We start from the raw sequence: 14,141 nt of genomic DNA, 5'->3' as shown, positions 1-14,141 counted from the left end.
TCGATACCAAACAGGTTCGTATCAACGTAAATAAATGATAATTAGCTGCTATTACAGCAATGACACAAACGGTTAGCATGCGTTCGCTAGCATTAGCACATCTACACAACAACAACAACTACACAACTGGCTCTAAGTGTCCCATCGCGGGTGGAAAACACACAACAACAACAGAAAAGATGATACACACAGGCGTTGCATCTGTAGAGATATTTTACAAGAATAAACAATGAACATAGGTTCGCAGCCGTGTTTCTCCCTCTCTCACCCACTCGATCTCGCTCAGTCACTGCATAGCTGTCCGTCTTCTTCTGGCATGTGAGCGCTCTTCTTCGCGTAATTAAGTGTGAGTGCGCCCCCACTTGGGCGTGAAAGTGCCACAAACTAAAAGCATGCATTTCAATATAAAAAAGTCAATAATACAATTGAACACACATTGCCGAAGGCAGAACGTGGTCAAAGCTATTAAGAGTTATTCAGATAACTATAGCATAAAAAACATGCTAACAAGTTTACCAAACCATCAGTGTCACTCCAGAACATAAATAACATGTGAAATGATATCATAACGTGTTAATAATTTCACACATAAGTCTCCCGTGTATAAGTCGCACCCCCAGCCAAACTATGAAAAAAACTGCTACTTATAGTCCGAAAAATACGGTAATAGCACTTCATGCTGGGTAGTGTAGTTCTAACTCCTTAGACCACAATACTGACAAATCAAATGCACGTTTTCTGGAACTGCACAAAAAAAAAAAAAAAAAAAAAAAAAAAAAAAAAAAAAAAAAAAAAAACCTTGTTGAATTGATGCGATAAAAAGGGCAATGCAACAGACAAAATGATCAGCTCTGTAAAAGAAAGGAAAAAGTTGAAGAGGCTTAATGAATATGTGCGGAACTATGTACTCAGCAAAAACAGGTGAAATTACTAAGAACATGTATAATATTGTTGTATCTTCAAAGTAGCCTCCCTTTGCTCTGATTACATTTTTGTACACTATTGTCATTCTCTTGATGAGCTTCAAGAGGAAGTCACCTAGAATGGCTTTTGACTTCACAGGTATGCCTTTTCAGGGTTGATTAGTGGAATTTACTGCTTTATCAATGGGGTTGGAACCTTCATTTGTATTTCATTGAATGAGGATTGTCCAAACTTTTGGCCTGTTATGTATGTTACTTTTATCTTTATTATTAAAAGAAAAATGAAAAGTAAATGTTTGCATTTGCTTCAATTTTTATGTAATGTACATCCAGTGTTCTTCAGTAGTTAAGATTGAGGTTTTGCATTTAGGAAATTGGGGGGGGTTACTGCTGTTTTTTGACCAATCAATATCATTTTGCAAATCATTGAAAAAATATATTTTTGAATGAAAATCAGTTTTTTGTTTGTATGTGTTACAGGAATAATACTGCCAAAAGCAGTTTTATCTGCATTTCTGTGGTTTTAGTAGGTTTGGGACACCCCCACCCAAAAATAAATAAATAAATGAATAAAATATATAGATACAATCTAAAGTTGGCTTCGTGGTGACCTGCATGTCACGGAGTTCCGGCAAGATATTCTAGCCACTTTCACCCCTGACTGTGAGTAAGCGACTAACACTAGTATGTGTCTTCGATATAGGTAGACTTCTTCCACATACCATTTTTCGTAACTTGACACTGTAATTGAACTTACTATTACCATCTGTTGAACAGTATTTGGAAAGAGATTAAAGATTAATAATTTTTTTCTGGTGTGAGTAGAGTAGAAATCAATTCAATAGAGAACCGCAATTGACATGTGATGCTCGATGATATTTGGGATTCAACTTCACAATTCTTATTCAACAAAAAAATTTAAATTGAGTAGAAAATTAAATAATTTACTTCTTCTCACTATGGAAAAGGACTGGTTCCCTTTAAATTCACACCACTACACACAGACAAAAGCCTCATTCAGTGCATATTCACCAGAAAAAAGCTTTGTGTGTTTTGTGTGGTGAGTTGGGGACAAAAGGTGGAGTCTCAGGATTTCAGAGTTTAGTCCCTTTTTGCTTTTCATCTTCTGCTTTCCCACCACTTCCCTCATTTGCGTTTTATTCTTCCTCAGGACACATTAAACAACAACTCATTTGGGAAGAAGTACACATGGCAGGAAAAGGTTTCAGGCTCATCTTCACCTCTCAAAACTGGTAAGTTTTTGTGCCTCACACATTATCTGAACAATCTCCTTGCTGATGTTGAGAACCATATGTGCATTTTCCAGATTTAACTTAGCATTAACATCTGTTCCAAGATAATAATGATAATATTAAGATTTATACCGGTAGTCATTGTTGCGTGTTGAATAGCAAGTCAAACTGCTGAATGTTTGTGTGGATAGGTGCAAAAAAGTGAGCTTTCACAAGTCATCGCTAGAGCTCCTTTAACATATTAGGTGACCCTGGCCTCAGGCCCTCAATTACAAGAGTATTACAACTGGTGATGAATGGAGGAACGATATTCCTGAATATCTAAAATCATGATTGGACATCTGATAGGTCTTTCCAGCTAACACACGCAATTCTCATGTCCTTGTCCCATTTTTGTTTGTCGCTCCTATTATTTCAACTTATTTGACTCACCTTGTGAGGTTGTACCTATACAAAAGGGTAAATGTGTTCTTGTCATATTTTTTCTTTTTACCTGTGTAGGGGAAACAGTTGGTCACATTCGAAGATGAATAATGAAAAGGGGGGGGGGGCATCATAACAAAAATTTAATCTGATGTTGTTTTTTAATTATTTAAGGATAAAGTTTTTTTTTTTTTCATGGAAACTTTACACATTAATCGCTGCTGCTTCATAACATAAATTAAATCTGATGTTGTTTTTTTAATTATTTAATATTTAGGTAATATTTAGTTTTTTCATGGCAAATTTACACATTAATCGCTGCAGCTTCAAGCAGCAGCTGAGGTTATAGACTCAAAATCAAACATTATCCACAATCGAAAATTCACCTTCATTTTAAATCAATACAGTACCAGTGCTTTCTTTATTTTCATTCATGAACCTTGTTATTGATGCAACTATCAAAGTGCCTCTCACTGACCACAAATGGCAGCTCTCTTATAAAACCTTACCATTCTGTCTCTATTGCCTAATTTGTCTTAGAATTCAGTAAGAAATATTTCAGTTTTATTAAAATTTTAGATTTTAATAGAGAATTTAAGATTCAATAACAATGCATCATTGCTTCCATAAGGTCCACATACAGTAGCCATACAGTATCAAGTGAGTTTTGTGACATAGCACAGGAAATCTGTATTGGGACACGTCCCAAAACATTATCATTCCAATAATATCATAAACAATATCTTTTTGGGCATTGTCAAAGTTATCAAACTAGTTGCTATTTAGTGGAATTGCATACTTATGTTTTGACTACTTTTTTTATTTAACTATAGAGGGTGTCCATAAAGTCTCTTTACCATTTAAAAAATGTATTAAAAATGCAATTGATTAGATATTTTATTCAGATTTGTTCTATTGTATTCAGTGTTTGTTAAAGTTTTTTTTATCGAATAATTGGTCCATTTTTCTTCATCGAGACATCAATTTCTGCAAATGTTTACCTTGACCTTTTAACTGAATATGTGGCACCACAACTGAATGACCTTCAACCAACCATCATTTTTCAGCAAGATGGTGCACCACCACATTGGGGGCTGCATGTTCGTGGGTTCCTCAATCAAACATTTCCAGACCGATGGATTGGAAGGGATGGGCCAATTCCTTGGCCGCCACGTTCACCAGATATCACTCCCCTGGACATCTTTCTATGGGGCTATGTTAAAGATACCGTGTATCGAACAACGATAAGGGACATTGCTGACCTTAAGCGAAGGATTACTAATGCCATTGCCACAATTGATGAGGCTATGCTACAGCGAACACGGCAAGAAATCGAGTACCGTCTTGATGTGCTTCGTGCAACTAATGGTGCCCATGTAGAAGTGTATTAAAAGAGGTAAAAAAAAAAAAAAAAACTTCAATAAACACTGAATACAATGGAACAAATCTGAATAAAATATCTAATCAGTTTAATTTTTAATAAATTTTTGAAATTGTAAAGAGACTTTATGGACACCCTGTATTAATTTCATTATTAGTATTTCTTTAACTGGTCTCTTAAAGACAAACTAAAACTAAAATTCTAAAAATTACCAACATAATTTAGAACCAAAGTGTAATCTCTATTTAAAAAAACGTTATTCAAAAATAGACTTGAATTTTACTATTTCTAAATAAAACTAGTTTTGTACATTCAAATAAAAAATGTGTGACAAGATAATGCTCAATCTACAGTGCAAATCCTCATTTGGCCATTTTGGTTCTCAAATGTTCAGTTGGATGAAAATACTCACTCGAGAGTGTTAATCTGTGGCCGATGTCAGCCTGTCATCCCGAGTAAAATGATAGTGCTTGCACTTCCTACCACTGGATTATGACATAACCGGTCAATCACCATCCCTTAGGCATGCTTTGACTTTTTATGAGTAATGGAGATTTAGCTGAGTAATCCTAACATATGTAACCTAACCATTTATATACTTTCCTCTCTTGCTTTTCCACATTCCGTACTTTGGTGCCATGTCTATCGTCACTCTTGATCCATCGGTTTTGCTGGTCTTCATCACGTTCATGTTTTTCTTGCTATGTGTCTTTTTTCTTATTCCAGGTGAGCTAACACCTCCACGTGAGCACAGATGCCTGAGTGACGAGGACAAGGTACGGAGTGGCGGGGCACAGACCAAAGATCGAGGCACTTCCACTGACGCTCCTTGCAGAAAATCACACACGTCTGGACATTCGCAAAGTTCTGCAACAGCAGCGTCGACACGACCAAAGTTTCAGGAGAAGCCACCTTCGCCGCCGCCACCGCCACAGAATTATAAGCCAGCTCCTCTCTATCCAGTTGGAAAAGTGGATGGAAGCAGCTACCAGCAGGAAAGGATCCAGCACCACTTAGAAGCTCCTCTGGAACCCACAGAGGAAATTTACTTAACACCAGTGCAGCGCTGTTCTGACCCCTCGGAGCCTCCTTGCACGCACGACCGACCTTTCCTTTCGCAGCTGAGCGAACAGGGTCGTATGTCAATTAGCTCTGACACAGAAGGCCCACCTCCTTACCAGCCACTCCCTGACCAGTCAAACCCCTCCATTTACGAGGAGGACGAAGTCTATATCGCCCCACCTTCTTACGCGTCCTGTGTTGAATCGCTTATCACGCCACCTAGCATGGCTCTGTCATCTCATCCTGGCCTGGCTCTGGATTTCAATCTCAAAGGGTTGGGAACAGGCGCACGGGCAATGTTGAGAACTGGTTCATCGGTAGAGTATGTTGACGCAACGGACGAAAGCTACTGTGGGGAGGATGAGGATGTGGACAGAATAATTATGGATGAAAGAATAAAAAAAGTGGTTGGAAAGGTGGAAAGCGCCAACAGTAGATCCACCCTGCTAAGAACTTCTATGAGCTCTGATGCCAGTGGCCTGTCGTATGACTCGGTCAAATACACTCTGGTGGTGGATGAACACTCTCAGCTAGAGCTTGTAAGTTTAAGACAATGTTATCAAGGTTATAGCGACGACAGTGATTCAGCCACAGTCTATGACAACTGCGTCTCCTCTCCCTACGAATCTGCTATTGGGGAAGAGTATGAGGAGGGAGACGAGGAGGAAGATTGCCATCGTTTGGGGGGAGTGAGACGAGAGGCCACAGCTTGTCTTTCAGAAGATTCCACGCCAGATGTTGACCTCCATTTTTCCAAGAAGTTCCTTAACGTTTTTATGAACGGACGGTCTAGCTCATCAAGTAAGTCAATACCATCTAAACACACTATTTTGGTGCAACTAATTGGAAATAATGAAATTGTACAGTAATTTTACCACTTACAAGTGTGTGCCCCAATTTATGTTTTGCTTTTGTTTTGTTTTTTTTTAGGTTTGAGCTGTCACATGTTCATTTGTTTGTTTTTCATGTTTCGACTGAGATTCAAGTGCACTGCTGAATGAGTAAAGTGGGGAGGAAAAGGGTTTATTTAATTATACAGTCAAACACACTGCAAATTTATAACGTCTTAATGATGTTATGTTTCTTAAATATAGTCAAATAATTGTCTCTATCTTGTTTTGAGTGTTAAAGACAAGTTAACAGATTAATCTGTCAGATTATTCCACTTATTTTAAATAAATATTACACTGCAAATGTATAATGCCTTCATCAGATTCTTTTTCTTAAATCTAGTCAAATAAATTTCTTCATCTTGTGTATATAAATATATATATAAAAAAGTAAGCAGGTATTAGGAAACTTCTCTGTGAGGTCTATTTTAAAAGACAAACCATGTATTTTCACAATTTAGAAATTGTTACCATGATGACTGAGAGCGGAGGTAGAATGTTGCAATAAGACAAGGGTGTAGGTTTGCATAGGGACGATAAGGAATTAACACTACCAACTTTTCAGGATGCTCAAATTGTCCCCATCAACTTTTAAGCAACCTTATTTGCTTATATAAAGAGTTCAGCTATATAGGTAAATGACATTGTCTTCCCATATGTTGTAAGGATGGAATAGACCCTACCATTATTAAATGAATTATTTCCATTATGTTCAGACTTACATTTATCCCTTTTCACTTGCTGAATGTGCTGGTCCATTTTTTCCCCCCTCAAACGAACGTTTGGTTGGCTGATGACTTGAATCCCCCTGTCCCGCCACAAAGACACACACACATACTCACACAGCCCTGACAGATTCATGTTGACAATATGCCACCTCCTCCACCCCCTTCGGAGAGGAGGGATATTAGAAGTTTTTTTGGGGGGGCCAGCAGCAGCCACTGTAAATCATATTAAAGACATCAATGTTGTAGAGGTGGGGGACACACCAATAATTTTGCTACTGAAAGTCCGACATGCATCACAGTTAGTATAACATTAAACTTGCTAACCTGCAGAACTAATGCGTACAAAATATATACGTAAACGTAATAAACATATATTCATTCATTTTCCATGCCGCTTTTCCTCACGAGGGTCGCGGAGGTGCTGGAGCCTATCCCAGCTAACTACGGGCAGTAGGCAAGGGACACCCTGAAGTGGTTGCCAGCCAATCGCAGGGCACAAGGAGACATACAACCATTCACGCACACACTCATACCTACGGACAATTTCGAGTGTTCAATCAGCCTACCATGCATGTTTTTGAGATGTGGCAGGAAACCGGAGTTCCCGGAGGAAACCCACGCAGGCACGGGGAGAACACGCACACTCCACACAGGAAGGCCGAAGCCCGGGATTGAACCCTTGATCTCAGAACTGTGAGGCAGACGTGCTAACCACTCAGCCACAGTGCCGCCATAAACATAAACACATATATATATATATATATATATATATATATATATATATATATATATATATATATATATATGTGTTTATGTTTATGGCGGCACTGTGGCTGAGTGGTTAGCACGTCTGCCTCACAGTTCTGAGATCAAGGGTATATATATATATATATATATATATATATATATATATATATATATATATATATATATATATATATATATATATATATATATATATATATATATATATATATAATATGTGTTTATGTTTATGGCGGCACTGTATATACCGCCTACTGTCCATAGATAGCCTGGATTGGCTCCAGCACCCCCATGACCCTCGTGAGCATAACCGGCTGGGAAAATGAATGAATTAATATAATGTACATTCATTTTATTGCTGACACTGCGTTTCATGGTCTTCAACATGTTTTGCCCCCCCCCCACCCCCCACAAAAGTCAAACTCCTCCTATGGTTACAAACTATCAATAAAATCTACATAAAGGCTGGTTACAAACTGTAGAAGCGCTGGCTGTCTCGTTACCTGTAGGCTTTGCTTTGAGTTGTATCGCGCTGTGCTGTAATTCCAAGTGGTTCCTTGAATTGGATGTGGAGTTTTTAGCGGTCAACAGTGTTTTTGAGCCAGAGCAAAGTTTGCAACGCAAGGAGATATTTCTGTCATCTTTACTGGACAAAAAAATACAGTAATGGCTGTGTTTCCAGTGAGAAAATGCAGTCGTTTGCGGTATCTCTCTTGCCTCTTTCATTATTTGTGTCCTTACGAGGTAGTTAGGCTATGTTGTTTTGGCCGCAGACTCCCAGCGCTCACACAGCATGGTGATTCACTTGACCCATTTTTTTTGTCCTCCGATGAAAAAACGTGACATGTGATGTCTATCCCAAACTCAAGCGCAACATTTTCTATTCGAAATTCTCTTCATACATGACTACAATATTCTTCATTCTACATACATTATGAGGCAATAACAAATTAGTAACGCACTGACACTAAGGAAACTAATTACTTTAATCAGATTGCTGGCTTGTAAAAAGGAATGCGTTAGATTGCTCGTTACTGAAAGAAAGTAATCAGATTGCAATAACGTGTTATTTAGGAACGCGTTAGTGACAGCACTGGTTGGATCTAAATTAGCACAATTGTCATCAAAATCCGGCAAAATTTAAAATTGCACATTCACAGACATACAGTGGGGAGAACAAGTATTTGATACACTGCCAATGGGAAAACCCATTGGCAGTGTATCAAATACTTGTTCTCCCCACTGTAGTTGCAGAATTTATATCTCATAAAAGACTTTCTTAGTTATTTAATTTCCAAAATATAATGACCCTCAATTATCTGAACTTAATTAAAAACAATAAGTATCATAATATGTATCTTTAATCAAAATCATTCCATTTTTTATTTTTTTTATTTTTTATTATGATTACATTTTCTCAACAGGGTGTAAAAATCGACATTAGAACATCTTTTACCCTCTCACAATCTCTTAGACTTTGTTTTGGCACATATTTTTTGATACCTGACTGACAATTTGTCATAGAACTCAAAAAGTTAAGATTCCAACAAGCCCTCTAGACATTTTGTGTCATCAAGTTTCTAACTTTGCGTTCAGTTCACCAATTGAAAAACATTTCACCAGATTGTTGTAAATACTTATTATTTATTGAACTACCTTGAAATACCTTTACCGATATGTTTCCATTGATTTAAGAGACTGTCAACACTCCTCTCTGTGGTGTATTAAATTTGATTTTAAATTTACTTTCTGTCCGGGTGAAATTAGCATTGTTTTGTGTTGTACAGGTTTGCTTAAGGTCCTAGTAGTTGGAATGCAACAAAAGCAAAACCTGTAACTGTTTTGTCATCATCATGCATGTTTGCTGGAAATTGTGTCTTTAAATCTGATGTAATTTGTTTCTCGATTTCTGTGGTGATTTAGGTGCAGAGTCTTTTGGTTTATTTTCCTGCACCATAAATGGAGAGGAACAGGATCAGAGTCATAGAGCTGTCTACAGGTGAGAAGAAAATGTCTGAAAATGTGTCGCTACCTAAAATCTATTTTAAAACTGATGGGGAAAATATTTCAAGTTGCTGAACATTTTATTTCTATTTAACAAACAAAAGCATGAACAATGACCCCTTATTTCAGGGCAAGAAATGTGTTTTTTCATTGGATTGGAAAGGATAAGCAAACCAACAGATAATCCAGATTATCTAAACCCTTTGATTTGGCAGGAACCAGAAATATCTCTAATAATGTGTGCTTCACTGCTTACATAACCAAGCATAGTGTTTTGATCAGAGAGTTTGTCTGGAGTGGACATTTGTTAAGTAATGATTGCCTGACCAACTCATTTTATCTGTCACATAAGGTTTGAGTTTGACTGCTATGATTGTTTCCTACCTTTTTAACAGAAAACTACTACAGTTTCATGCTTCTTGTGTTATTTGCTCTTATCTGTTGGTTGTTGTTTGTGTGACGTCACAAAAAAACCTGAAAGACTTTTGATTACATCAAACATGTTTGGTATTGTCTTAAGGCCAAAACTGGGAAAAGACCACCATCTCAGTCTGTCCCACTGGGGGTTAGCCAAAGTACATTATTCTTTCTTTTCCATTTCTCTACCTTCTGTGTCCTTTTTAACAATCGTTTACTGTAAATATCAAAATAAAGCCTGGCCTATGCACGTGCTTGTCTGTAGTTACCCTAGCCTAGTAGTCTGTTCAAATAATGGGATCGAGGTTTTTAAGTGACTTAACATTGCCAGTGAATTTGGAAACATGTTAACGGAAGTGTATCCTTGCAATGATAAAATGGTTTGACTCACTTGAGGCATGTCTCTCATTCATTTGTGTTGAATCAAACATTCATGGCTGAATAGGAGGATGTAGTCACCCATTGAGTAACATTAAGCACAAAATTTAAAAGAGAGCAGAGATGTTATTTTGGCACAGTTGACTGCTGACTATGACCTATCACCTGTGCATTTATGTGAGTGTTGACCAACCACCTCCTTTCAATGTTGGGTAATACACTACAATAAATGTCATTGTGGTTGCCTAGGATGTTTTTTTGTTGTTGTTTTTTTTTTGTCTCTATGCTGCCTGCCTACAATTCTGTGGAAATAAATCCTTGTGTTGTGTTAACAGTTTGAAAAATGTGCAATTAGTCAACTGTTTCACAACAACAGTGTTTGGCTTGGTCAAATCCTATTGTTCATGTAATGCCATAAAAAAATAGTATCTACAAATTTTGGGTTTAGTCATTTAATCTCAATGAACATTTGCACAAAACAATAGAAGCTTTACTGTTTATATTCTGTTGCATGGAGGGGAAAACAAAAAAGCGGAAACTTTTTTTGTAAATCCAATAGACCAAGTGTGATGGAAGAAAAATGTTTTATTCATAGCAATTAAAATCTTAAAACATACCATTTAAGAAACAATGATTTTCATTTTTTTTTTTAAATGATGTCCATTAGATCCTGTCCTCTTTTTTGAATTCTTGAAATCTGCTGTTGAGATTCCTCATTTAACATAGCAACATTCCAGCTGCGACACTGTAAATTTCATTCCAAATTCACCATGATTACTAAAATGGTGGAGTGTTTACTTGTTCAAGGTCACTGTCACGCAATTCGCATTTCAAGAATTTTTTTTTTCACCCTGTATTTCTGTTTGTTTGTTTGTTTGTTTGAACATGTTTTTTCTTTGATTATTTAATACATACTGTATACAATCCCACCATATAACCCTACATGTTACCTATACACAAATGTCACAAAAGCCTAGTCCATAAATCAAACCCGGAAAAGCATATATAAATAAATAAATAAATAACACGAATATTCCACGTCAAACTATGTGTCACAATTGTCACAACACCCTAGTTATTATCCACATCACCCTTATTCTTATATTTTTGGAAAATAATACCTTTATACAGTTTCGTAAAGTGTCCCATATTTGTACATTATTTTAAATCCACCCTAAATTTCTTCAGTAGTCATACCACACATACTGATAAGCACATCTTTTTCTGGTTGTACGTTATCTGGGTTCTTTGAAGTCCCAATTTCCTCGTAAATTGTAACATTTTTCATAGTTGTGTGTGGTCCCAAGTGCTCTCTGAAAACATTATTTTTGACCAGCAGGATTCTATTTCAGAAAGCAGATTTAATGAAACGTTAGAGTCTATTAACTTTGCAATAAGGGTAATTCCAGGATTCTGGTTGTGCAAAGAGAGGTAATCAAACCTAAGAGCGAGGGGAAGCTCGAGCATGTTACACAAAGAGGTGTAACTAAAACCCCACGTGTGTTCCTCAGGCAATTGGGTTATGGATCTAACATGGTCAGGAGCAGGATTTCCTCAATGAACTCCAGGTTTTTCTCTGTCCCCACCATCACCCATCCAGGGGGCGTTCTACCAAATTTCAAGTGAATGATGTTGTGTATGCTACATTACTTGCACATTATGTATATTCTTTTAATGATCTTTTGCTATGGCCTCAGACTGTGATTAGGATTTTTACATTTTCCTCGAGGAGTTTCCACTGTCCACTTCTTTGTGTTTAGTTTTGTGCTTGATTTTAAGTTCTTTCCCTTCATCCATTGTTGTCATATGAGTATATAAAAATGTCAAATTCATTTGGATGAAAAAGCTTTTTTGCCATGAATCATTGATTGACATTTCTGAGCAATACAAGTATTGGACACTGAACTTTTTTCATGCTTCTGTTAATGATAATATACAGTGCTGCTCGAAAGTTTGTGAACCCCACAGGGATGGTCAGATTTTTTGTAAAAAAAAACTAAAATAACCTTATTAAACGTTAAGTTATACCCAAATCCACAATACTGACATTCCAAATAATGGACTGAAACAAAAGAAATAGCTATATTGTCATTCTTTATTTAACAAAAGTGGTTGATTTAAGAAAAACTCAGGTATCATGTGTGCAAAAGTATGTGAACCCCTTCAGTTAATAGGATATTGCGCCTCCTTTTGCAGAGATTACCTCAACCAAACGGTTTCTGTAGTGACTAATCAGCCTCTCACATCTACTTTGGGGGATTTTTGCCCATTCTTCCTTGCAGAACGCAGTCAGTTGAGAGAGGTTTGATGGGCGTCTGGCATGAACTGCTCGCTTCAGGTCCCGCCACAGCATTTCAATGGGATTTAGGTCAGGACTTTGACTGGGCCAGTCCAGAACACGAATCTTCTTCCTTTTCAGCCATTCCTTGGTTGTATTGCTGGAATGCTTTGGATCATTATCATGTTGCATGATCCACCTTCTGCCAAGCTTTAACTTCAAAACAGATGGTGTCAGGTTATGTTCTAGGATTTGACAATATTCCTCAGAATTCATGATTCCCTGGACTATGTGGAGTTGTCCAGGTCCTGAGGATGAAAAGCAAGCCCAGATCTTGACATTCCCACCTCCATGCTTCACTGTTGGGAGAAGGTTCTTTTGGTGGTATGCAGTGTTGACTTTTCGCCAGACATGGCGGTTTTGGTTGTGACCAAACAGTTCAATTTTGCACCTACATCAGTTGATGAAAACTCTTTTTAATTTAGTCTCGACAACACAACTGTTAAAAAAACAAAAAAAAACTACTGAATTGATTGATTAGGAAATCAGGTTGAAATAATAGAAAATTCCAAAATGTTGAGGGGGTTCACAAACTTTTGAGCAGCACTGTATACTGTAAATAAATAAAACAGACCTATCAAAGTGCCCGATTTCTGTTCCACTGACAAAAAAAGAACAAAAATGAAAATATATTGAGTGGAGGTTCTACTCACCATCAAGAGTTTGAAACAGACTATGGAAAAAAAAAAGTTGCCAATTGAGCTGTAGTGATCTCTGCTCTTAGCTACACATTTGAAAGAATCCTCCACCAATATCACAAGTTTTTTTTTGTTTGTTTGTTTGTTTTTTTATGAAGCCTGCACAGAAGAGAGTCAAAACATCATCCAAGACACACAATGTGTATTTGATCGAAACAATGTCATGAGCAATGACAATGAAATGACCTGGATGAATGAGAATATTCACAGACACATAGCTAGCATATACTGTACAACCTCCCTCAGATTTTCAGCTTCATCACATTTTTTCTTTTTTTTTTCTTCTTTTTTATTAATCACAGGTTTGTCCCTCGGCATGATGATGAGTTGGAGCTAGAAGTGGATGATCCATTGCTGGTGGAGGTGCAAGGGGAGGATTACTGGTATGAGGGCTTCAACATGAGAACTGGTGCCCGGGGAATCTTCCCTGCTTACTATGCTATAGAGGTGACGAAGGAGGCTGAGAGCTTTAAAGGTAATTAGCACATCAAACATTCAAATCCATCACAAAGAAAAAGGATATAATAATAACCCGATTATGTGTCAACCAGAACACACCACAATACATAAAAGCCATCTGTCGGTAACAACAAAAGCAACTCCTTACAGTCAAAGCAAGGGGCACACACTGATAGGTGTAGATTATTGCTTGCTAGTGTTTTTTAGTTCGAAATCTACATTTTTTTGCAGTTGTTAGTAAATAAAATAATGTGTTAATAAATCATTTTAAAATCAGCGCAAATGTTGATGTTATTAAGATCTTTTATCTACTTCAGCAAAGAGCAGTGAGTGGCTCGATAGATATCGGCTAAAGTTCCTGGGCTCAGTCCAAGTGCCCTACCACAAAGGAAACGACGTTCTTTGCGCAGCTATGCAAAAGG

At 37.2% G+C, this 14,141-nt stretch overlaps 1 protein-coding gene across 4 annotated transcripts in view; it reads left to right on the top strand.

Moving 5' to 3' along the window:
* Window positions 1-14,141, top strand: part of LOC130916094 (C-Jun-amino-terminal kinase-interacting protein 1-like) — a 59,945-nt gene that overhangs the window by 31,568 nt on the left and 14,236 nt on the right. For all 4 annotated transcript variants that reach the window (XM_057836517.1, XM_057836531.1, XM_057836524.1 and 1 more), the window contains 5 exons: window positions 2,095-2,176; window positions 4,707-5,843; window positions 9,349-9,424; window positions 13,563-13,735; window positions 14,037-14,140. In XM_057836517.1, coding sequence (XP_057692500.1) covers window positions 2,095-2,176; window positions 4,707-5,843; window positions 9,349-9,424; window positions 13,563-13,735; window positions 14,037-14,140 — 1,572 coding nt within the window. The remainder of the gene's footprint in view (window positions 1-2,094; window positions 2,177-4,706; window positions 5,844-9,348; window positions 9,425-13,562; window positions 13,736-14,036; window position 14,141) is intronic.

Source organism: Corythoichthys intestinalis, chromosome 1, assembly GCF_030265065.1.
Source record: "Corythoichthys intestinalis isolate RoL2023-P3 chromosome 1, ASM3026506v1, whole genome shotgun sequence".
Classification (NCBI taxonomy): domain Eukaryota; kingdom Metazoa; phylum Chordata; class Actinopteri; order Syngnathiformes; family Syngnathidae; genus Corythoichthys; species Corythoichthys intestinalis.
This window is presented reverse-complemented; position numbering and strand designations above follow the sequence as displayed.